At 38.8% G+C, this 21,197-nt stretch overlaps 7 protein-coding genes across 17 annotated transcripts; 5 read left to right on the forward strand and 2 right to left on the reverse strand.

The window, feature by feature from the left end:
- Positions 1 to 107: 107 nt before the first annotated feature.
- On the reverse strand, positions 108 to 2,582 carry LOC124198165 (RILP-like protein homolog). 4 transcript variants are annotated; one of them, XM_046593870.1, is made up of 8 exons: positions 2,442 to 2,582; positions 2,065 to 2,382; positions 1,752 to 1,987; positions 1,560 to 1,684; positions 1,290 to 1,493; positions 1,050 to 1,225; positions 783 to 962; positions 108 to 510 (listed from the first exon to the last, which is right to left on the reverse strand). In XM_046593870.1, exons 2-8 carry the CDS (start codon positions 2,280 to 2,282, stop codon positions 459 to 461), a joined length of 1,191 nt encoding a protein of 396 aa, XP_046449826.1. In that variant the 5' UTR covers positions 2,283 to 2,382; positions 2,442 to 2,582; the 3' UTR covers positions 108 to 458. The 4 variants fall into 4 exon arrangements, with proteins under 4 accessions (XP_046449826.1, XP_046449824.1, XP_046449825.1 ...); XM_046593868.1 differs by having other exon boundaries at positions 108 to 680; XM_046593869.1 differs by adding an exon at positions 585 to 680 and having other exon boundaries at positions 2,065 to 2,545.
- A 107-nt stretch (positions 2,583 to 2,689) lies between these two features.
- On the forward strand, positions 2,690 to 4,861 carry LOC124198162 (trichoplein keratin filament-binding protein-like). 2 transcript variants are annotated; one of them, XR_006876500.1, is made up of 6 exons: positions 2,790 to 3,625; positions 3,712 to 3,843; positions 3,902 to 4,129; positions 4,202 to 4,307; positions 4,380 to 4,736; positions 4,828 to 4,861. XR_006876500.1 is itself a non-coding variant. In XM_046593861.1 (5 exons), exons 1-5 carry the CDS (start codon positions 2,916 to 2,918, stop codon positions 4,671 to 4,673), a joined length of 1,470 nt encoding a protein of 489 aa, XP_046449817.1. In that variant the 5' UTR covers positions 2,690 to 2,915; the 3' UTR covers positions 4,674 to 4,851. The 2 variants fall into 2 exon arrangements, 1 of the variants encoding a protein (XP_046449817.1); XM_046593861.1 differs by having other exon boundaries at positions 2,690 to 3,625; positions 4,380 to 4,851.
- A 607-nt stretch (positions 4,862 to 5,468) lies between these two features.
- LOC124198169 (ragulator complex protein LAMTOR5 homolog) lies at positions 5,469 to 6,146 on the forward strand. Its single transcript, XM_046593873.1, has 4 exons — positions 5,469 to 5,684; positions 5,749 to 5,810; positions 5,882 to 5,996; positions 6,074 to 6,146. Exons 1-4 carry the CDS (start codon positions 5,650 to 5,652, stop codon positions 6,132 to 6,134), a joined length of 273 nt encoding a protein of 90 aa, XP_046449829.1. The 5' UTR covers positions 5,469 to 5,649; the 3' UTR covers positions 6,135 to 6,146.
- A 33-nt stretch (positions 6,147 to 6,179) lies between these two features.
- Positions 6,180 to 9,686, reverse strand: LOC124198167 (transcription termination factor 2-like). 4 transcript variants are annotated; one of them, XR_006876503.1, is made up of 9 exons: positions 9,257 to 9,686; positions 8,118 to 8,398; positions 7,845 to 8,018; positions 7,656 to 7,780; positions 7,280 to 7,592; positions 7,098 to 7,225; positions 6,793 to 7,031; positions 6,497 to 6,718; positions 6,180 to 6,374 (listed from the first exon to the last, which is right to left on the reverse strand). XR_006876503.1 is itself a non-coding variant. In XM_046593872.1 (6 exons), exons 3-6 carry the CDS (start codon positions 7,996 to 7,998, stop codon positions 7,218 to 7,220), a joined length of 600 nt encoding a protein of 199 aa, XP_046449828.1. In that variant the 5' UTR covers positions 7,999 to 8,018; positions 8,079 to 8,398; positions 9,257 to 9,686; the 3' UTR covers positions 7,069 to 7,217. The 4 variants fall into 4 exon arrangements, 1 of the variants encoding a protein (XP_046449828.1); XR_006876502.1 differs by having other exon boundaries at positions 6,497 to 7,031; positions 7,870 to 8,018; XR_006876501.1 differs by having other exon boundaries at positions 6,497 to 7,031.
- Positions 9,687 to 11,225: 1,539 nt separating this feature from the next.
- LOC124198163 (bolA-like protein 2) lies at positions 11,226 to 13,549 on the forward strand. 3 transcript variants are annotated; one of them, XM_046593864.1, is made up of 3 exons: positions 11,226 to 11,397; positions 13,142 to 13,236; positions 13,309 to 13,549. In XM_046593864.1, exons 1-3 carry the CDS (start codon positions 11,335 to 11,337, stop codon positions 13,421 to 13,423), a joined length of 273 nt encoding a protein of 90 aa, XP_046449820.1. In that variant the 5' UTR covers positions 11,226 to 11,334; the 3' UTR covers positions 13,424 to 13,549. The 3 variants fall into 3 exon arrangements, with proteins under 3 accessions (XP_046449820.1, XP_046449818.1, XP_046449819.1); XM_046593862.1 differs by lacking the exons at positions 13,142 to 13,236; positions 13,309 to 13,549 and adding exons at positions 11,463 to 11,684; positions 11,744 to 13,052 and having other exon boundaries at positions 11,239 to 11,397; XM_046593863.1 differs by lacking the exons at positions 11,226 to 11,397; positions 13,142 to 13,236; positions 13,309 to 13,549 and adding exons at positions 11,544 to 11,684; positions 11,750 to 13,052.
- On the forward strand, positions 13,384 to 14,822 carry LOC124198166 (mevalonate kinase-like). The gene is made up of 4 exons (XM_046593871.1): positions 13,384 to 13,819; positions 13,899 to 14,323; positions 14,383 to 14,418; positions 14,487 to 14,822. The coding sequence occupies exons 1-4, from the start codon at positions 13,384 to 13,386 to the stop codon at positions 14,718 to 14,720; spliced, it is 1,131 nt and encodes a 376-aa protein (XP_046449827.1). The 3' UTR covers positions 14,721 to 14,822.
- Positions 14,823 to 15,166: 344 nt separating this feature from the next.
- Positions 15,167 to 20,980, forward strand: LOC124198160 (leucine-rich repeat and calponin homology domain-containing protein 1-like). 2 transcript variants are annotated; one of them, XM_046593855.1, is made up of 9 exons: positions 15,167 to 15,601; positions 15,798 to 15,942; positions 16,011 to 16,243; positions 16,308 to 16,444; positions 16,515 to 16,868; positions 16,936 to 17,012; positions 17,074 to 17,863; positions 17,924 to 18,139; positions 18,737 to 20,142. In XM_046593855.1, exons 1-9 carry the CDS (start codon positions 15,430 to 15,432, stop codon positions 19,232 to 19,234), a joined length of 2,622 nt encoding a protein of 873 aa, XP_046449811.1. In that variant the 5' UTR covers positions 15,167 to 15,429; the 3' UTR covers positions 19,235 to 20,142. The 2 variants fall into 2 exon arrangements, with proteins under 2 accessions (XP_046449811.1, XP_046449813.1); XM_046593857.1 differs by lacking the exon at positions 18,737 to 20,142 and adding an exon at positions 20,393 to 20,980 and having other exon boundaries at positions 15,176 to 15,601.
- Positions 20,981 to 21,197: the final 217 nt, after the last annotated feature.

The following is a 21,197-nucleotide window of genomic DNA, read 5'->3' on the forward strand; positions in this document are numbered from 1 at the left end:
TTAACCTCTATTCGGGTACCGTACATTCCTGTAATTTTCTCAAGTTTAAACATTTAGCTTTAACATAATAACAATTGTAGAGGTAAAAGAAAAATGAAGACTTGAAATTCATATACGCCATCTGTGTATTCCACGTCGTTAATTGCAAATCAAACGTCTAATAAATGTCTTAGTCTTTGGGATGTAGTAAATGGGGAGTATCTCATGAATAGAACAATGATACACAATTTGGTTATCCGTTGATGATCCAACAGTTCACTAAAACCTAGAACGTCACTGACACATTGTCTGTGAAGGTAAAGATCGCATCTATGGCCACATTTAATTGAAATGATGCAAATTTTAAATCATGGCGATAAAATGACAGTCGATTTTTATACTAAAATTGCTACGAGAAACTTTGTTCGGCGTGGGATTTTTGGGAAAAACCGATTTACCAACTTTCGGTACTCTTTTGGTCACTGTGGATTCAAAAGTCCCGCACTTGGCAACATAACAAGTTTTTTAAACCTGAAAAAAGAAAGCAATAGAGATTACAAATCAATACTGCCGTTAAGGCTGTCCGGTTAGACCGAACTATATACAAGTTCAATATCACAAGTTGGAAAACGTCAGGTCATTTAGCACCATCTACAGTGCGTGGAGCTAATAAACGAGGGAAAGAAGACAAAGTAGAAAACCTAAAAACAAAAACAAAACAAAAATAGAACTGAAAAAGAAAAAGGAATGCGACAAGCCAAAAGCATAAGATTTTAAGCGGTTCGGAATCCCAATTAACTTACAATTTTCGGATGCTCGAATCCTTTTTTCTCGAGCTGGGACGTTTCCACGGAGCGTCGTCCGGTTCGTAGGGTAAAGGCCCTTGAACGGGAAGGTCGCAGGTAGACTCATCTGCTTCCGACGCAAGAGGGTCACCGGAGGAAGCAGTCGACTCGCTATTCAAAGGCGACATCCTTTCAATACTTCAAAATAGGAGAAACAGAAAATCATTAAATTAAACAGCTTAGCCATAATAATTCTTTTTAATTGCCCAGCTTTTAATTACGTACTTGGAATGGTTTTTACTTGGTCGATAAAGCGCTAATTCATCGACCAGATCACTAACACGAGCTTTGAGTTCATTTCGTTCGCAGAGAATCTCTTTTAGTTCGGCTATGGTGAACCGAGGGCGATTTGGATCATTAATATCGATGACAATTTTATTAGTGAGATCTGGTGCGTCGTTCTATTTTCAAAGAGTGATTAAAATTAAAAAATTTAAAAAATGTATCAAATCAGTGTAGGAATACCTGGCACTGAATCAAATCTTCATTGTCTCGTTGTGCGACACCTAGTCGCTTATTCAGCGCAGCCAAATTCCTCGACTGTTCTTGATGTAGAGCCTGCAAATCTGCTCTCTCTTCAACCAAAGTTCTCATTTGCTGAGACATATGAGTTTGTTTCCTCCGCAATTCCTTGTTGATTTCTGTCAATCGATCCACTTGATTGTGTAGCTAAAAATACCAAATAGGTACTGTAACGTCCAGTAATAATTGCAAAAATTTTAAATGTAAATTTACAGATTCTGATTCACAGAGTTTATCTTGATACTCTTTGTCCCTGCAACGCAACAGATCTCTCTGTTTCTCATTAGCTTCCCTGAGCTTTTCGAATAAATCCCAATCAGGCTCTTTTGGTATGGGATCTAAAATATAATTAGATAAAACATTAATATACATTGCTTGATTGAAATCATAAGGAGAAAACCTTACTTTTAGAAACATTTTTCTCTGTACTTTCTTTTAATGAAGAAGACAATCTCTTGTTTTCTTCTTGAACTCTTGAAATTTTCCCTAATAGTTCTTGTGTTTCTTTTTTCCAGTTTTCTTCTAGCTGCTCAATTTCCTTTTCATATCGTAACCTATCAACAGCTTTCTCCCTTTTCTCACGTTCAAGAAGACTGATGTTATTTTGTAATTCTTCTACAAGTTGCCTTTCTGATTCCTGCCTAAGATTCAAGCACAGAAAATAAATAAGAATACATTATTGCTCTTTGTAAAATGTTTTCTTCATTTAAGGACTTACCTTCGAGAGGTTTTATCAAGCAGTTCCAATACTCGTATGACTTTCTGCATCAGCCCTTCAACTAGTTCATTTCCATGAATGCTAATAATTTTTTCTAACTCATTACCAACATCAGAGGCAAGATCAAACACATCCACAACAGAAATATCTGGTAGGGAATCATATTCTGAAGAAGAATCTTGCTGATCTTCCACACATCTTGGTGAAGGCAAAGGCATATTGAATCTTGAACTTTGGCACACAAAACTTTCACTGATTTAATACTCCAAGAGCCCAGATCTCAATTGTTGTTTTAAAAAAGGTTTCATGTAGGGATGTCTGCGGTTAAAATGGTGGATAACTAATAAAAATTTTTTCCGATTTGGTCATAAACTTACGAAACAGTTGTTGAAACCAAAGATTTATTTATTCATTCTCTTCACGCAAGAACAAACAACCCCACTCTGTTTTGGGATGTGTGTTTCATAGAAACCCTTCCTACGCACTGACTTTAAAGGGCTCTTTAGGTGATAAACAGCGGAGAGCAAATGAATGACGTCATTGCAGAATTACTCTATCGACTTTGTCGAAAACAGGTTTGAAATATATTTTACATTTTATGGACATGGTTATAGAAAATACTGCAACGCAATGACATTCGATCTGATAAAAAAATTTATACAATACAAAAATTACGGCAAAAATATTAAAATTTATAATTTATGTATGTTTCAGGTAGTTTCAAGATCTGGCAACACCCATTGCCATGGTGACCAAAATCAGGTTAGTTTTTTCGAATAAACAAGAACAAATCAACTTTCATCACTTTTCCCCTTGAAATAATCGGGAGTGGTTTTATACGATTTCTAAAAATGAGCAATTCATTCAGGCCCAGAAGTGGTTATTCAAACCCTGACAGGTACAGCGCTGCGCTGCCTGTTATGAAAATGCGATTGGAAAACGAAATTATTCGTAAACGTGAAGCAGAAACTCGTCGAAGTGAAACGGCTCGATCGAATGACAGGTATTTTCAAAATTGCAATCTACAAAACGAGAAGTTTGACGATTGGACGTCCCCAAGAAGTGCCCAATTAAGCCACCGTCAATCAAAAATACGTGAAACAGAAATTGATGTGGAAACTCGTAGGAAAAAACTTAAGAAACTGTATCAAGGAGACAGATTAAATGAAGAACAAGCATTGAAAAAAATTAAACAAGAAGAAGAAAACCAGAAGTGGGAAAATATGAAGGATAAAGTGCAGCATTTTAGGCATTCAAAAAGTGTAAAGCTGAATGAGTTTGTCGAGAACAGGGAGCATGAACAGTGGAAATCTACTAGTGCTTCATTCAGGGCATTTGAATCTGAGTTGAAGAAACAGCAACAACAAGAAATGTGGACAATTCAACTGCAGCAGAGAGAAGAAGAGAAGCTAAGATTACTGGAAGAAAAGAAAAGAGAAGCTGTCCAAATGGAACGCTTGGTTCAGGAAGAAAGGAAAAGAGAAGAAATAGAACAGAAGATGGAATTACAAAAGAAACAGCAATGGAGAAAGGATCTAGATGAGCAAGTTGAATTGTTGAGGTTTGTAAAATATTTCTCATGTCTTTTTCCTTATCATCGATTAAACTTAAAAATTCAATACATTATTACATAATATTCCATCTTAGGTCGAAGGATTTTGAGGCAAATGAAAAACGACGAGAGCACGATAAACTAATGGCAGACGCTGCTGCATTGGAGGCTATCAAGGAAGAAATGCAAAAGAAAGAAGAAGAAAGAGCAAAACGACAACAGAACGGGTATTTATATTCTGTGATAATTGTTAAACAACAACAAATTAAATACCTTGCTTTTCAGGGAGTTCCTTACCAAGCAACATTTAGCGAAGTTAAGGCAACGGTCTAAAGAAGTGGCCGCTGATTTGGAAAAAGAAATGAGCTTTGCCGAGAAACTTTTCCCAAATGAAAGTGATTCTGCTTTAGAAAAAGAAAAAACACGTCAAGACATTCAACGATTTTTACAACTCGTTGAAAACCATCGTCGAATCGAAAAAGAACGCCTGCAGCAGAGCGAGTTTTTATTCCAGTAATTGATTATTCTTTTTGGATTATTTTAAGTTCATTTGTAAAATAATATGTCGAATATCTGCCTTCACAGGGAGGAGGCTAAGCGAATGTGGGAAAAACGGGAATTAGAGTGGGAAGCCGAAAGGTTGGCTCGAAAAAAATTAATTGAAGAGGTGATAGCCATTCAGGAGAAGCAGGTAAGTCTTTAACAGTTATTTTGAAAACGGTTAAGATGTAATTTTTCATCATGGTTCTTGTTGCTTATTTAGATTGACCAAAAAATAATCGCTGCACGACAAGAAAGACAGCAACTGCTGCGCGATCGAGAAGAGCTGGTTCATTCACTCGAGAGCTATCATAATCAAGCAAAGAAGAAAGAAATGGAAAATAAAGCTAAACAGTTTCAAACGAAAGTAGATCTTCAGGCTCAAATTGATCACAAACAGCAAAGAGAAGAAGAGTTTAATCATCTGGAACGGCAGAAGCGCAAACACCAAGAGCTCATGGAAGCTGCTCACAACGAAAAACATTGGAATATAGCCATGGACAAATTGAGACTTTAAAGCGTAAAGTTGACGCACATTTCTTGTCATCAAAATGATTCATATCTCGGCTCTAATTTTCTCGTAATTTTTAAATGTTTACAAAATGTGTATTTTTAAGTTACAGCTTATGTCATTCTATCACAGCTATTTTTCGTACTTTTTCGTATTTCAGGAAATATATGGAGCGATCGCAGAATGCCAGTTTATTTCTTATTGTCAGTGTCTAAATCGTGAATTCCTCTGCTCCCGATCAGTGCTATATTTGGATGAAAGTAGCGGATTACAGTAGAGAAAAATTTGTTCATGAAAAATAATTGAAGCTATTATTAGATTTCTACAAAATAACATGGATATACTTCCTGCTTTTGTTCAGTAAACGTGGAACGCGCATTGCAAAGGAGAAACAGTGGAATTTTCCCTTGTGAATCCGTATCGGTATCACAACATCGCGATATGTTTTACCCTGGTTTGTCTCCCAAAGCAAATTAAATCTGAATCCCAATTTTTCTCTGTTTGCTATCAATTATTAACGCGCTGCGCGCTACCCTCAGAAGTCTTACCAAATCATCCATGCCAAATCATTCGAGCTGCTAAATCCTGCCACCTAGCGCTACCATCCAAATTCTGGCCAAAATAAAAAACTAAAAAAAGTAATGTTATAATAAATTAATAAGATACTACTAAATTTCTTTTCACATTATTGTTTTTTTTTCTACGTTTTAAAAAATCCAAATCTAATGTTTTACAATGAAATAACAGAAATTGCAATAAACAGCTGCAGTTGACAGGCCTTGAGGTGAGTCAGTTTGACTACATTGTTTTGACTCTCTGTCTCTGACAGGCTTCCCAAGTTCCACTTCCTTTTCTACTGTGGCAGACTGTAGATGGTTAATAGGTGCTAGCAAAATAAATCAACAAGATTTTGTTAGCCTGTCGGTTTCTGTTTCTGATATCCTTCAGTTAGTTCCTGTTTATACAAAATACCATTGCTATTATGGATAAAGAAGTTCAAAAATGTGTTGAAGAATTGTAAGTAAATCAGAAATCGTTACATTTAAAAAACCGATTGGAACATAAAATTGTGTCGATTTAGGATGACTTCGCCTGGAGTAGTGGGCGTATTGTGTGCAGACAGACAGGGCATGTGCTTAACGTGTAAGACAAAAGCTTCTTTTTTGAAACACAATTGTTTTTTTATAAATATGAACACATTGTTTATAATATAGCACAAGGTGTTGCCAATTCAAACTACTCCGGCTCATTGACTTCTCTGTCACATTTGGCAACAACATTAGAGCCTGGGAAAGGAGATCCTGTCATTTTGTTTGAAAACCATGAAAGGTATGGTAACAATGTCTTTCTATGTTATTTTTATTTTCTAAGTGCTGATTTATTTTTAACTTTTTCTGTTTCTGCAGTCAGTGTTTGATTCATCAGAATATGGGAATGACTCTTGCCGTCTACAAAACCAATACATAAATGCAAAAAATCTGAGAAATCTAAGTTTTTGTGTAGATATACAAATAGGTTCTCATATATTCTTTATTTTTCTTAGCATTCAAACTTTAAGCCACATGATAAAAAAAATAAATAAGAACCTTTGGTATACGCCTTCGGTTCAAAATTTGTGCTTTAGCTGCAGTGGTGTGCTCGATTTCGTTTGTTTCTGTTTATTTTTTAAAAGATGTGGGCCTATTTTGTGTTACAAATAGTAATTTCCTAATGCAATGGGAAGAAAAAGTGAAAATATATCATTGTGTACATATCAGAAATTCTAGAAATTTTCATGAGCGTATACGTCGTAAACAGCAGAAATTTTTAACTGCGCTATACCTAATTACCTGTAGCTTTTTTTTACAGATTGCCTTTTTTTTTTTTTTTTTCAAGGTTTTTTAAAAATAAACGATCCGCGGTTATCCCAGCCTATGGGGGGGATCCTTATCCGTATAGTTCATTTTCAGGAATCTGGAAAGGGAGTTGAGAAATAAAGAATAGATATCCAATGCAGAATCGCAAGACGATTAATTATTGCCTGACCGAACTCCGCCTGTCTGGGAAATAGTCTGGGAAATATTATGAAAATAAAATTTTTAAAAGTTGACTTCTTGGACGATGCATCACTTTTCTCCATTCTTACCGTACCACAGAATAAATAAAAACTAAAGAGTGATGACCTGAAAAACTAGGAGAGCAAAACACGTAAAAAGCTAGTTTTTTTTGCTCCTTTTTTTCTTCCTTTCTTTATCGATTTGCCTTGTACGCAATTTATAATATCGATATAAATATATTTGATATAAATAGCCGACGAGTTGTCGTAGATTTTGATATACATCTGCTTCTTCTTTTGATAGCTCGATTGACACATTATGAATGTGCCTAAGGGAAATGCAATGAATTAATTTTACCATTGTTTTTGTTTCAGCGTATAAATTTTGTATGCACCTTTTTGGCATAGGGATCAGAGGCAAATTTGTGTCCTGAATTTTGTCGTCCTTCATTCGTCGTAAAACAACCGTTTCATCGAGAAGTTTGAGGCGCTCCCCGTCATCGTAAATCCACTGGTTAAAAATCTAAAAAAAAATCTTAAGTTTTTAGGAAGAAAAATTAAAATGTTATTTACTTACACAAAAAACCGTCAAATGGCGAAGCACGTAAAAACCGGAAGTGAGCAAATAGATCTGCCTTGTTATTTTGCAAAGGGGTACCAGTAACGGCCCATCTCCTTTTTGCTCGTAGAAGACAAATAGCGCTACAAAGCTTCGTTTGATGATTTCGAATTGTGTGTGCTTCATCGAGCACAACACGATCGAATTCAATCTGTGTCAATATTAACTGACGAATGAGTTCCGGTCGTGTAAAATCACTAACAGGTTTTGAGTTGGTCGAAGCACTAGCAATATCCTCACGGCCATAATGTTTTATTTCGGCAGCCACGATCTAAAAGGATAAATATATAAAAAAATATTCTTCACTGATCATTCAATCTTTTAATCTGTTTACCCCACAGGTGGTCAGTATCACGTCACACTCGTGTAGTGTCGCTTCAAGCTGTTTTCGTCCTTTCCCGTGGAAAGTAGCAACGGTCGGCGCCTTGCAATGCTTTTCAAGTTCCAGTTTCCGCTGTCCTAAATTTACAGAAGAAAAATAGAAATAAATTAGGATCAATGCCAATCCAATACCATAACGTACTTAGAACACTTGGGGCGGGACATACTATTAGCGTTCCGGATGATTGTTTTATCCATTTAGGAAGCTGAACGGAAGGTGTATTAGATAGAGCTGTCAGGGTCTCTTTATGCTTTGCAATCAAAGCTATAATGCAAAGTGACTTTCCCAGACCCATGTCATCAGTCAAGAGACCACCTATTTATAAATAAGGATTTAATTTGGATTTAATTCAAAATAAAAGTTATGAAAAATTGCCTGATGACGGAGTTTGTTTCTCGCGCCAGAGCAACCCACCGTTGATGGGGAAACAAAGTAGTGGTCAAAAGCGAAGGCTTTGTTTGATCCTTAATTTCAGATGAAGCACGACCACGTACGCCCTTCAGTTTATTGACCAATGATCGGATGTTAAGCTCAAGGCGTGCATCAACACCGTTTAGAGGTTTCACTCCTGACGCTGAAGTACCTGGGCCAGTTTCTGTCGACTTGCCGGGATTTGAAGTTATAACTTGACGGCTAGGTTTCTTAGCTAGGTGGCTTGGGCTGGCATGGATTGGATTGCGAGCCTGATTCATCGTCTAATTGTGAGATTTTGTTTAAGAAAACCAACAAAATTTGATAAATTGTACAAAATATTTACATTATTCGACATCGACATATTAACATTGTTTAACATTATCGTGTAATATAAATTTCAAAATTGCTAGAAATTTAAATATTTGTTATTCCCTAGAACCAAATTACGTAGCCTAATTCGCAACGAGCTTACGGAAGGAGGGGAACGTGACTAGCCCAAACACACTTGGCGGGGAGAAACACGTACTGAGGAAGACTTTAAAATAATAAAGAAAAAGATTTAAAAAGAACCACTGATTCATAAACCCGTCCTGTAATCATATTTTTTTTTGTGCTCGGGCTGGTCAGTGTACGGAAACTCGATTGTCAAAGCACTTGGTGGATTCAGACTAGTTAGTAACTCTTGTTCAATTTTTTCTCATTTACAAAATCAATTGGAATAAGTTTGTGCTTCCAAATTCTGTGTCGATCTAACATGCACATTTTAACTTATCGAAAACAACAAATAAAGGCACGCGAGTTTCAACACAAACACTAATCACGCCGTTGTCGGAAGGAGACTGAGAAAAACAGGAAGGAAGCGACCAGTACCCTTCTTCCCCATCCTCCATAACTGAGAGTAACTGAACAATTTCTTTAAAAAAACTAATTTTTTTGTCTCCTCATAAACATCCTGACTGACACTGACTGTGTAATGTATGAATAACATGAATAGAAAGTTTATATATAATGGTAGAGATTTATTTATTTATTATTTATTTATTAAACCAACAAAAATATATTTGGACTAGATTGCAACTTGTTACACAGTACTGATCTACCTTATGGAATAAATAAATTGTAACATGGATTAAAATTACCTGACGGAGTTTGTGTCTCGCAACCAATTTAGGCCACTCCGTTGATGTAGAAATAAAGTTGTGGTCAACAGTAAAGGCTTTGTTTGATCCTTAATATCAGATGAAGCTCGACCAGCACGTACGCCCTTCAGTTTATTGACCAATGATCGGATGTAAAGCTTATGGCGTGCCTCACCACCGTTCAGAGGTTTCACTCCTGACGCTGAAGTAGCTGGGCCAGTTTCTGTCGACTTGCCGGGATTTGAAGTTATAACTTGACGGCTAGGCTTTTCCCCTTGATGATGCAAAATTGTTTCTATAGGCGGCTTGGGCTGGCCTGGATTGGATTGCGAACCCGATTCATTGTCTACTTGTGAGATTTTGTTTAAGAAAACCAACAAAATTTGATTAATTGTACGCCCTCCTCCCTCCAATTCGTCCCATTCTCCCTCTTCTCCCCGTTCTTCCCTCAAAAAACGTAAACAACGCGTTTAATTCATTTTTAACAAATAAATGGGAATTCAAAAAAATTAAATAATTACATAAAAAAATGTCCTGTTCAATTCTCTATTTCTCTGTTGCAACAAAGTTTTACCATTCTAAACTGGAGTAAAACTACAGACTAAAATCTAAGGGACCCCCCAAAACCCATAAGAACTCCTCATCGCCCAAAGTGAAAGCAGCGCCATAGAATATACTGGTAGCGGTAGCGCCACTGCCATGTTAACTCTTCCTCTCGGAAATTTTCTCTGGGGCTGAAGCCAACTTTAGCAATCGATAGTGAAAATCGGAGCTAAGATATCGATCTCGCTTCTTGCCACTCCTCCACTTTTCCCTCCATTCCTATTACCATGCCTATACCCTACTTCCCCACACACCCGCCGTGGCGCTTATAGCTAAGGAGCAGGGCAGGCAAGCAGGCTTCACTTCCAGAGAAAAAAAGCAATGGAAGTGTTCGTCATATGAGTGGCGGTACCAGTATTCTATAGCTCTGGTGAAAGTCAACATAATATGGCCGCCGCGAGGTTGCCATGGCGTGGGGTACGCGTCATTGGTTTGCTCTATCATGGACTACTTAAGCTAGTGGACGGGTCACTTCGACAAATCCTATGTCGGCTACCATTATTTTTTGTTACTTTAATGAATCGAGCTTCAAAAATGAGCTAGAGTCTATTAAATTATCCCTATGCGGGAATTATTTAATTTCGGTGATATTTAGAAATTGATGTAGGTGTTCGTTGGTTTTCGCCGCCGAGCGGTGATTGTTGGTTGACCACTCTGTGATTCTCTGGTTTTGGTTTGGTTTGGTATGATTAGGTGCGTCTGCTATGGGGCTCTTCGGGATCTGTTTTATTTAGCCGATTTATCTGGCAACGCAGCATGGCGCCAGTCTTTTTTGAGGGAAGAACGGGGAGAAGAGGGAGAATGGGACGAGTGGGAGGGAGGAGGGCGTACGAAAAAAAAGGGGACCCACGTTTCCTCTTCTCCCCCATTCGTCCCATTCTCCCTCTTCTCCCCGTTCTTCCCTCAAAAAAGACTGGCGCCATGCTGCGTTGCCAGATAAATCGGCTAAATAAAACAGATCCCGAAGAGCCCCATATGGGATTCTCTGGTGATTCTCTGGATTCTGTTTGTTTTCTTTCTAAAAACCATGGAAGAGTTTAGAATTCTTAGCGCTAGGTGGAGACAACCAACGAGCACCTCTTCCGTCCTCTCAAAATTAAAACGCAAATTTCTTTTAATTTTTAAATATCTTCACAAGAAATGTGCATTGGAGACTTATATCGATCGAGCCGTGACGCCGAGCGGGGTTGTTAGTAACTAAAACCAAATTCGCAATTATATTTTCTTCTTGTGTAAAACCCATGAGGAAAATTATGGAGTTCAAAGAAAAAAATAAAACATGACAGTGTGTTTGGCCAAAAAGCCAATAATGACTGTAGTAATACTGTACTACGCGAAAGATAAAATCCGAAACTCCGATCTCATCTTGTCTTAAGTTTTACACGTAGCACAGCAGCCGAAATTACAGGATAGTAGCAAGATAGTAGCAGCTGTAACAGCATTGGAAAACGTCACAAATTTTTCTACAAATTTCGATGGCCAATTTAACTGAAGCTTTGCGTCTTAAACTGCAAACTACATTGGAAACTGTTCACTGCGTAAGATTAACTTTTTTTTCATTTTAACCCGTAAGTCTGTTCTTCAAGAAACACTCTTATCATAGACATTATAAGAGTCACTGACCATCTTGCCGCTCGCCTTTCAAAAAAGCATTCGCTATGGATGTCCCCTTCAAATTAGAAGTGATTGCTTTGACTACGGTCATCATTAAACTTGGTGTCTCGCTCTTTCCGTATTCTGGCAAGAATAATCCTCCAATGTTTGGTGACTATGAAGCACAGAGACACTGGATGGAGATCACTGTTAACTTGCCCATTCAGGATTGGTAGGTTTGATGTCGAAAGAGGTTAGCTGAAATGATTCTTAGGATATCCATCTTATTAGGTATAGAAATACAACAGACAATGATTTGCTGTACTGGGGCCTGGACTATCCACCTTTGACAGCCTACCACAGCTATTTAACTGGATTGATGGCTAAGAAAATCAACCCAGATTATGTTAACCTCCTTGCATCCCGTGGATTTGAGAGTCCCAATCACCAGTTTTTCATGAGAATGAGTGTTCTAGTTTCTGATTGCCTTTTTTTTATTAGTGCACTCTATTTTTACATCAAAAACTTAAAAATGGATAACAAGTACAAATGGGTTTTCTTTGCTTTATGCTCCCATCCTGGCCTCACACTTATAGATTATGGTCACTTCCAGTACAACTCGGTTTCCCTGGGTCTGGCACTGTGGGCAATTATTTTTGTTTCCAAAGGAAGAAATCTGTGGGCTGCAGTTGCTTTTTCAGCTGCACTCAATTTTAAGCAGATGGAGCTTTATCATGCCATACCCATATTCTTCTATTTGCTGGCTTCTTGTCATCGCAAAGCTTCCACCTTAATGTCTCAATTGGTAAATTTGATCAAAATTGGGGTTGTTACATTGGCCACATTTGCCCTCATTTGGTATCCATTTCTACAACTTCATGATGGTCTTTTACAACAAGTTCTCTCCCGAGTCTTTCCTTTTAACCGTGGGATTTTCGAAGATTATGTTGCCAATTTTTGGTGCACCTTGAATGTTCTGGTAAAAATCCGACGAATATTGGAACCCACCTCCATTGCTAGCTATTGTTTACTGCTGACTGCTCTGTTCAGTTTCCCTTGTGGACTTCATCTATACTTTAAGAATAGTTTGCGCAATTTACATCTCTGTTTGATCAACGTGTCTCTGGCTTTTTTCCTGTTCTCCTATCACGTTCATGAGAAATCAATCCTTTTAGTAACGTTGCCTGTTTCCATAGCGAGTCCTTATTTCCCGTTCACTGCCTTCTGGTTTCTCTCCATTTCTCATTTCTCCATGTTACCACTGTACGCCAAAGACGATTTGATTCTCCCTGCCGGGGCCGTACTCGCCCTGTATTGTTTGTTGGCTAATAGCAGCTTGAAACTTGAGATGGGTAGATCCATGCAGTTCAAATGTCTAGCTGGCATTTCGGCGATTGGAAGTGCCGTTTTGGCTTTACTATTTCTTATTTGTCCCAATCCGCCAGCCTATCCCTATTTGTGGACACTCTTGGTTTCTGTTTGGAGTTTTGCACATTTTTCAGTTTTTTTCGCCTATTTTCTATATGTTCAATTTTGGGTCGGCTCTCAGTCCTTGAAGTTAAAAATGCAGTGAAGAAATAAATAGGAATTTACAATTGGACACACAAACTTGTTGCTTTATACATTATCTAGACAACACGTTATTCAATCTTTGACAAGAAATTCAGGTTTTCTTTTTCTTTTCCATAGGAGGTAGAAGACCTTTCAGACGGCTGCGGGGCAAAAATCTCAGTCATTGTTGTATCCAAGCAGTTTGAAGGCAAACCTCTTCTCCAACGCCATAGGTAAAGATACTGTTGTTTGTTATATTTAGTACGGTAAAACGTGATAGCTGATAGTAATCTTTTCAATTGTAGGTTGGTGAATTCTGTACTTGAAGAAGAACTGAAATCCATTCACGCCTTCAGTCAGAAAACATTGACTCCAGAGCAATGGGAGAAACTCAAGAATCAACCGTCCGAAAGTTCGTAATTAAAACACCGGGAAAGCTTATCCTTACTGGTGAACATGCGGTGGTGTATGGCAAGTTGGCATTAGCTGCAAGTGTTGACCTGACCACTGAATTTTTTTTGACATTACACACCCATCGTAAACGTTCATCGTCTATTTCCGTGTTTTTGGAAGATTTGAAATTTGATTGGTCCCTACCCCTAGCTGAACTGCCGGTTTCGTGTGTTAAAACGACCCCTGAAATGGATGTAGAATTGCTAGAACGTTTAAAATTGCTAATAACCGATAAGGTCCCATCTGATACTAGTCATACTGTCCAAATGGCCTTGGTGGCCCTGTGCTTCCTGTACTGTTCAGTGGTCGACAGCTCACAAATGGGTTTCGAAATACGAGTGAAATCAACTATACCCATCGGAGGTATGGTTGGAACTACATGTGAATTTATTAATCATTATAATTGATCAACCGTTGGTAATTATGTTTTGTTTTAATTCAGCCGGTTTAGGAAGTTCTGCCGCTTTTTCCGTTGGGTCTTCTACCGTTTGTCATCTCCTCCGTCATCTACAGTCCGATCACAATCAATTCGTCCCGAATTTGGATTTAATCAATAGTTGGGCTTTTCAGTGTGAAAAAATGTTTCATGCTACTCCCTCAGGAATTGATAATGCAGTCTGCACTCATGGTGGTGTTGTCCAGTATAGAAAGACAGTCATAGGTTCAGTATCTATTCCGGAAGCTCGTGTCTTGCTAGTGAATACAGGAGTAGGTCGACAAACCAAGTTATTAGTAGAAGCTGTTCGTAAACGACGAGATAATTTTCCAGCTATTATTGACCACATCCTAGATGCGATTGATAAAATAAGCTGCAAAATGGTTGAAGTAATTCAGCAGCCGTCGGATGCCAACTATTCGGTTATTCAGGTAAATTGTGCCATAATTGTAACATATGTTGTTCACCCGAAACGTTAATGATGTTTTAGGATTTGCTGTCGACAAATCATTGGCTGTTGTCATCGGTGAGATTTCCCACGATAACTAATCTGAGTAGCCTATCAAATAATTTTTGAAATCAATTATTGTATAGCTGGGAGTATCTCATGATTCATTGGACGAGATTCATCGATTGGCGAGAGCTAACGATCAGGCTGGCAAACTTACTGGTGCCGGAGGAGGTGGTCTAGCTTTCGTCTGGATCAGTCCCACATGCTCGGATGAGCAAATGAATGCCTTGCAGCGTCAACTCACGCTGAGAAACTACACTTGTTGGCCTACCCGTTTAGGAGTCAAAGGAGTACAAATTGAAGAGATAGCAGATTAAAATACTATTTGGCCTTGAAAAAAAAAAACATTTTTGTGAATTTCCAATGTATTAGTCAAACTTGTAGCAAACTAGGAATGAGTAAATTGTTTCCAGAGATAATCTAAAATTTATTTTGACAAATATAATTCTAAAAAACTTGGTAAATTTGATTCTGAAACCACCCAAGGTCATTGCCAAATACGCATGTTTGTGAAATTTGGAAAAAAAAATGATACGAATCTTGGTAACGAAACTCATCCGAGCATGAAACCTCATTCTGAATGACAAAGTTTGAAAAATAGAAGGAGAACAAACAACTTGTGAACGTTAAGGCATGAGCAATTTTATGTTTGTTACCCATCAGTAATCAACGACAAAAATCACGGTGATTCAAACATCTGTTCTGTTCAGATTTCAGTTTGCCCGCCCTTGAAAAATAAAACCGCGCGGTGGCGCACCAATCGCACCACCAGAATATTTTTTACATATCCTTTGGGCATATGAGAATGCACTCGGGGAAAAAAGATCAAACGAAATAGAATAACGAAGAGAAAATAGCTGTGGTACTCAGGGTCAAGTTCTGTTTAGGTTCTTCCCCAAGGCAATCAGTGGATTTCAGTTCCGACTTCCGACATCTCCCTGAATTTTTAGGGTACCAACAACTCAGTTCTGTTGTCTGAATAAAGGATGTTGCTGCACGGATAATGTGCAATGGCCGGCGCTTGACATGGCCGGAACTGTTGGTGCAACCGTTGGGCCTCAGAGCCCACTTAATCGCAATCTTGAACGACTTTTAGAAGAAGCTCAAATAAGTGGTGAACTGCGTGTTAGTAGCCGTCGTTTAAGAGAATTCCCCAAGGTGGCTAATAAATACAATCTAAATGACACCGTTTACAGTGGTAAGTAGATCGCATTTCTGGTGACTACCTTTGACACTGTTATCTCTACATTCATCATACTGTTGGCAATGAGCCATAAGTACTCTGTTTCTTTATGCATTTGTTGTCAGTTTGGCTCTGCTGTCATTCTTGCATACTCATTGTCAATTGTTCAATGTATGCTCTTGCTTGATGTTTATTGAATTTGTGTTTATAGATTTGTCGAAAAACAAGCTGTCAGAACTACCCAGTGAAATAACACGATTTACAGCTTTGGAGAAGCTAAATCTGTACCACAATGTAATCCGTTTCATTCCAGATACTGTCACGTTCCTGCAATGTCTAACATATTTAGATATCAGGTACTGTTATTAATCCTTATTATACATTTTTATTGAGAATTTCTCTAATAAACATGCTTTTCCTACAGCCGCAATCAGTTAAGTGTGCTACCAGCTTATCTTTGCAAGTTACCATTGCAAGTTCTACTGGTCAGTCACAATCGGTTGGTGAGTCTACCAGAAGAAATCAACCAGTTATGCCAGTTGATAGAGCTAGATGCTTCATGCAACCAGCTCAGTCACCTTCCCATCCAGTTAGGTGACCTCCAACACTTAGAAGCCCTTAATCTGCGCAAAAACTTTCTGGTTGAATTGCCAAGAGGTATTATTTCAATCACTTAAAAAATTACTTAAAAAAATAACTAAATTCAATTATTCTTTGACAGAACTTATGTTCCTTCGGCTGGTCACACTTGATATCAGCATGAATAGGATCTCAGCCATACCAGTGGAATTACGATTTATGGTATCGTTGGTTGACCTGTGTGTTGATCACAATCCTTTGACATCCCCTCCAACCCATGTATGTATTGATTATTATTTATCTGGTATTTTAAAGTTGGTAGTTTACTAATATTATTACCATGTTTCAGTTGTGCACACGAGGGCGAATCCACATATTCAAGTATCTGGAAATCGAAGCAATTAAAGAGGACAGAAAACGAGGCATTTTGGAAGGAGGGGATTGTCGAAGATTGCCTCGAAAACCATCAACATTACCGGATTCTCGTTTTTCAGCCAACGATCCCCGTCGCAAAAGATACACGATTGATAACAGTAATGGCTTCGGTAGTTGTGGTAACAGTAACAGCCAACCCGTTGTGGTCGATGGACCCGATATGCGCTGGCCGCAACAGAACAATCAACATAATAATGGGCACGTTTCTTCTACGGAAACAACACCGTTATTTATATCCAATCCCGTCAATCATAATCAAACGTTAAAGGTATTTTTTTGTTGTTGCTTTGACCACATTTTTCCCACTGCTATTTTCAATTACCCTCTTTTCCTAGCCTGAAGACGAAGACGAAGATGAACAAGGAAATGAGGAAAGGCGAAGAGCTGCTCGGAAAATTTTGGAACACCAAATGTAGAATACATTTTTGTATTCATTTCATACAGTTTCATTAATTTTAGCATTGCTTAATTAGGGCATCGCAAGACGAACAGAGACTTCCAAACCACGCCCAAACCTACAGAGAATACAAGGAAGCTTTACGGCAACAGCGAAATAATGTTTACAAAGTAAGGGATAACAATAGCCACACTCCTAGTCCTGATACCCCACCTTTGTCTGGAAACCAGACGATGGAATTCGGCCGACAGTTATTAGTTCAGGTGCCACCACCACAACCACAGCAACGGTCGGATGGAACGGCGCTTTACAAACCATGGGAAAACAGTCCGAACCACACAACGATTTCAGATCCTCCTTCTCAACCCCATCCATCATCATTCGCTGTGATTGGTGATTTTAGTCGTCCTCTGAGTTTAAATCTCAGTCACGACGAGAACAACAAAGTGAATGTCAAAGCCGTTCAGAAAGAAGCTGTCCTTTCCTATGTCAAGGCCAAAACTAGTCCGTCGTCAGTAACTCAGCCACCGCCCTTCCGCTCACCAACGACCGAATTGCTCAGCCCTGCTTTACCCTATCGTTCGGTACCCGTCGTTCCCAGTCCTACAGCTGAGTCAAACAATCTGGCGCCCCCCTACCGCCCACCTCCACCTGAACCACTTACCGGAAGTCGTAAGGTAGCTGCTGTCAAAGCCGGGCCTTCCATACTTAGTCGACAAAATTCATTAACAAATTCTACCAATGGCAATCAAACTCCCCCGCCATCCAATCACTCCTCTCACACGGCTGTTACTGCCAGTTTCACTGTACGCCGAGAGATGGAGAGACAAAGAGAGGAAATGGAACAAATTCAACATTTGCGCCAAGTAATAATCCTTTAGCTTCTCTTTTAATAAAATTACCTAATAATTTCATTAATTGAGCAGTGTATAGAGATGAGGCTCAAAATGACCTTACCTGATGACTTGTCATCTGCACTGCAAGATGGAGTCGTTTTATGCCATCTGGCCAATCACGTCCGCGCTCGTTCTGTGGCCAGCATTCATGTGCCGTCTCCAGCTGTGCCCAAACTAACTGTGGCAAAATGCCGCCGGAACGTTGAGAACTTTATCGAAGCTTGTCGAAGGATCGGAGTTTCTGAGGTGAGTCCAGAAAATTCCAGTATTTAAATATGTGCACACATCTTTCTACCTTTTCTCCCTTGAACCCAATTCGCTTGTTTAAAGAAAAAATGGGATTCTTTTTGTTTTGGTGGCCACAACTTTGGAGTTGATGAATGGTCACAAGGGCTGGCTAGTTTTGGAATTATTTTGTTATCTTCTTGGTTCCTATACCTAGCCAGCTTGTCTTCTTGTTTCGGGGTTCGGTTTTCTTGTTGGTATACTTTGGACAAATCTATCATACATCTCTTCCCATACATCCAGTGTCCAACTCGCCCTTGACCTTACCTTTCTTTCGAATCCAACTTTTTCACGACCGAACATATAGCATGCTATGCTTGCTGTCTGGTCACTGCACGTGCATGTTAAGATCATGAACTAAAACGAGGGACAATTAATATTTTATAATCGAGAAAGTGGTGAAACAAAAATTCATTATTTTAATCCACTGTTCCAATTTACTTTTTTTTTCTCTTGTTTACCCCATCTTTCTCTATAATTTCTCTTCACCTTATTTCGCCTCTTCTTATTCTCTATTCCTCTTGGGCCCGGTTTGGTTATCTTTTTACTACAAAGCAGAACTCACTGTGCACCTGGGAGGACATCTCGACGGCATCAAACATTAGTCGACTGCTTGAAACTGTGCGGGTCTTACTAGATCCCGCTACTTTGTCAAATACCCGGTTGGATACCTTGCTATCCTCATCTCCGGCGCCTTCTAATCCGCCTACACCGCCGCTAACTCCAACTCCGTCCCCTTCAGGATCATTCCCAATCCCGTTCGAGCTGATCAACCCGTTGTCAATAGATGTCAATGAGAATGATCAAGCCGGCAAACCAAGTCCACTGTCCAAATCGAAACGAGTCACTTTTGCTCCAGAAATCGTTGTGCAAGATGTTGAGATAGAAGAGTCTCCTCTCCAGCCTCCTCCAGATCTTTTACCCACCACAATGAACACTGACTTGAAAGATCTAGTCAAAGTATCATGGACTGAGTTGTGGCTCTCACATTCCGCGCTGGCACTGGTCCTTATGGCCGCCACCGCTTTCTACCATTGGCTCCCTGCTGGGCAGTAATTCCACTCTAATTTCCATCCCTCCAGAGACTAGTCTAGATGGTAAAAAAAAAAAAAATACAGAAGACATTTAACGAGCAAAACTTAGATTGAGAGACATTTAAACGAACATTCCTGTGACCTTATAGATTCGCTTTCATTCAAATAGAATCTGCTAATCGCATGGGTGCCTCAATGTTTCCTCCTCCCCCCAAAAAAAGTGATACGAATCTTCGTAATTTTTGTTTCAACCTTTCGTATGTTTTTCCCATCTTTTCCTATCGCATTCCTGTGTTTTGCTTCTCTTGGGATTTTGTGCTAATTCCCAATTGGAAACTCTTTTTTCTTTAATGATGAAATACCGGCCACTACGACTAAAAGTAGCCGGAATTTCGAGCTACTAAACAGCCTTCCTCAGTTATTCCATTTTTTGTTTGTTTGTTTTGTATGTCATAAGCTAAGAATTTTGTGAAGCAGCCTTTTATTTTAAAGTAAATTATTGGCCGACGTCCAATTTGTTCAGTCTAAAACACCGTATCGTAGTAATTTTGTCAGCCAGCGTCAGGTGCTATTATTTCTTAAATCGTTTGCCTTAATCCGCTAATGATTATTCGAATAGTATTTATCTGGCGCATGCAAGCGAATGGGGCTTGTGATATTTGAGAGGAAATTAAATATGAGTTACAACGGTGGTTGTACATCAGTACTGTGGGATGGTTCTGCCAGTGCCTGTTCAACGTTTGCCTAACGAGCTTATTGTCAAATGCATAGTGTTAACTAAATAAGAAGCCGGTAGTTTATGATAGCATTTCTCAACAGTTGATTAGCTCGTGATCTTATTTCGTTTGCATTGTAGTTTTCCTATTTTTTTGGTTGTGTAGTATAATAGCCAAGCTGGCTAGAATAAAATCTGTATCAGTTTTCTCAGAAGCAGTAAAAATTTTATTACACTATATTTAAGATCCCGCCCGTTAACTTGTGTCGTGCGCTTTCCCAATTTGCAGCTTGTTTTTGTTGATTTTGTTTTTTTCTTTTCCTACTTCCTCCTTTTTTTTTAGTTTGTCGTTATTTCTTTTATTCTTTTATTCGGTTTATTTTAATTTTCTGTCTTTCCTTACCCGACGCCACCGTCTTTTTTTTTTCTTTTCCCGCGTGTTTTCTTCAACCATTTCGTATACAGGATCGCTTGTGCACATCTTCTGACGTTCTGGAGCGGCGAAATGTGGCTCGTGTTGCTATGACCGTTGCCACTCTAATGGCCTTTCACCGTGGTCGACCCGCTGCAGCCCAGCACTACACTGGCGTCTGAGCCCTTTTGTCCTAGGTGCTACCTCGTAACACAAGGAAATGTTTTTAACAAAATACTGTGACCATTGGTTGTATACACACCCGCTACTACTTAACTTCAACAAACAATTTGTGTGCAAAATAGTTGTCATGCCATTTTGGTCTCTTCTATATCTGGTTTTAATTTGACCTCTCAATCCACCAACGATATTCCCCGTCACCTTAATAATTACTTGTACAGTTTAATGCAATTACTTCTTTTAGCCTTGAAGCTCTATGTCAGCTTCTTTGTACTCTTTGTGTCTTGATATTCGAAATTTGCCTGTGCCAAAGACTTTTGCGTTTTGATGGACATCTTTCTGACTACACCGATGGGAACATCGCGTTGCGAATTCCACCTTTTTTTAATGTCTATACCTAATTCCATTTATACATTTTCATTTTGTGAATTTAAGTGAATATAATTTCTTTGCGGACACCATTTTAAAGCGACTGATTCACTTAACAGCCTTTAGAAAACAAGGTTCTCTCTTATCAAGATTCTCCTTAGAAAAATTTATTTTTTGTTAACTCATCGTTTGACCATGTAAACCAGCACGTTTCATTTCTTCATCCAGTTACGATGCAAGATTTTCAGGTTTACGTGAACTAAGACTAAATTATTCAGAACACTTACAGGTAAGTTAGCAACGGAGAGA

The sequence above is a fragment of the Daphnia pulex genome, chromosome 7 (assembly GCF_021134715.1).
Source record: "Daphnia pulex isolate KAP4 chromosome 7, ASM2113471v1".
In the NCBI taxonomy this organism is placed as follows: Eukaryota; Metazoa; Arthropoda; class Branchiopoda; order Diplostraca; family Daphniidae; genus Daphnia; species Daphnia pulex.

Coding starts and splice junctions, on each gene's coding strand:
- LOC124198165 (XM_046593868.1), bottom strand. CDS start 2,282: ATGCCTTTGCCTTCACCAAGATGTGTGGAAGATCAGCAAGATTCTTCT. Junction 963..1,049: donor CCAAGTAAAAACCATTCCAA/GTACGTAATTAA, acceptor CCTATTTTGAAG/TATTGAAAGGATGTCGCCTT. Junction 681..782: donor GATTCGAGCATCCGAAAATT/GTAAGTTAATTG, acceptor TTTTGTTTTTAG/GTTTTCTACTTTGTCTTCTT.
- LOC124198162 (XM_046593861.1), top strand. CDS start 2,916: ATGAGCAATTCATTCAGGCCCAGAAGTGGTTATTCAAACCCTGACAGG. Junction 3,626..3,711: donor GAGCAAGTTGAATTGTTGAG/GTTTGTAAAATA, acceptor ATTCCATCTTAG/GTCGAAGGATTTTGAGGCAA. Junction 4,308..4,379: donor TAGCCATTCAGGAGAAGCAG/GTAAGTCTTTAA, acceptor TTGCTTATTTAG/ATTGACCAAAAAATAATCGC.
- LOC124198167 (XM_046593872.1), bottom strand. CDS start 7,998: ATGGGTCTGGGAAAGTCACTTTGCATTATAGCTTTGATTGCAAAGCAT. Junction 7,781..7,844: donor TCCCGCCCCAAGTGTTCTAA/GTACGTTATGGT, acceptor CTGTAAATTTAG/GACAGCGGAAACTGGAACTT. Junction 7,593..7,655: donor TGATACTGACCACCTGTGGG/GTAAACAGATTA, acceptor TTATCCTTTTAG/ATCGTGGCTGCCGAAATAAA.
- LOC124198166 (XM_046593871.1), top strand. CDS start 13,384: ATGGGAGAAACTCAAGAATCAACCGTCCGAAAGTTCGTAATTAAAACA. Junction 13,820..13,898: donor ATCAACTATACCCATCGGAG/GTATGGTTGGAA, acceptor GTTTTAATTCAG/CCGGTTTAGGAAGTTCTGCC. Junction 14,324..14,382: donor CCAACTATTCGGTTATTCAG/GTAAATTGTGCC, acceptor ATGATGTTTTAG/GATTTGCTGTCGACAAATCA.
- LOC124198160 (XM_046593855.1), top strand. CDS start 15,430: ATGGCCGGAACTGTTGGTGCAACCGTTGGGCCTCAGAGCCCACTTAAT. Junction 17,013..17,073: donor AAAATTTTGGAACACCAAAT/GTAGAATACATT, acceptor TTGCTTAATTAG/GGCATCGCAAGACGAACAGA. Junction 17,864..17,923: donor AAATTCAACATTTGCGCCAA/GTAATAATCCTT, acceptor TTAATTGAGCAG/TGTATAGAGATGAGGCTCAA.
- LOC124198163 (XM_046593862.1), top strand. CDS start 11,518: ATGGATGTCCCCTTCAAATTAGAAGTGATTGCTTTGACTACGGTCATC. Junction 11,685..11,743: donor AACTTGCCCATTCAGGATTG/GTAGGTTTGATG, acceptor CCATCTTATTAG/GTATAGAAATACAACAGACA.
- LOC124198169 (XM_046593873.1), top strand. CDS start 5,650: ATGGATAAAGAAGTTCAAAAATGTGTTGAAGAATT. Junction 5,811..5,881: donor ACAGGGCATGTGCTTAACGT/GTAAGACAAAAG, acceptor TTTATAATATAG/CACAAGGTGTTGCCAATTCA. Junction 5,997..6,073: donor TTGTTTGAAAACCATGAAAG/GTATGGTAACAA, acceptor CTGTTTCTGCAG/TCAGTGTTTGATTCATCAGA.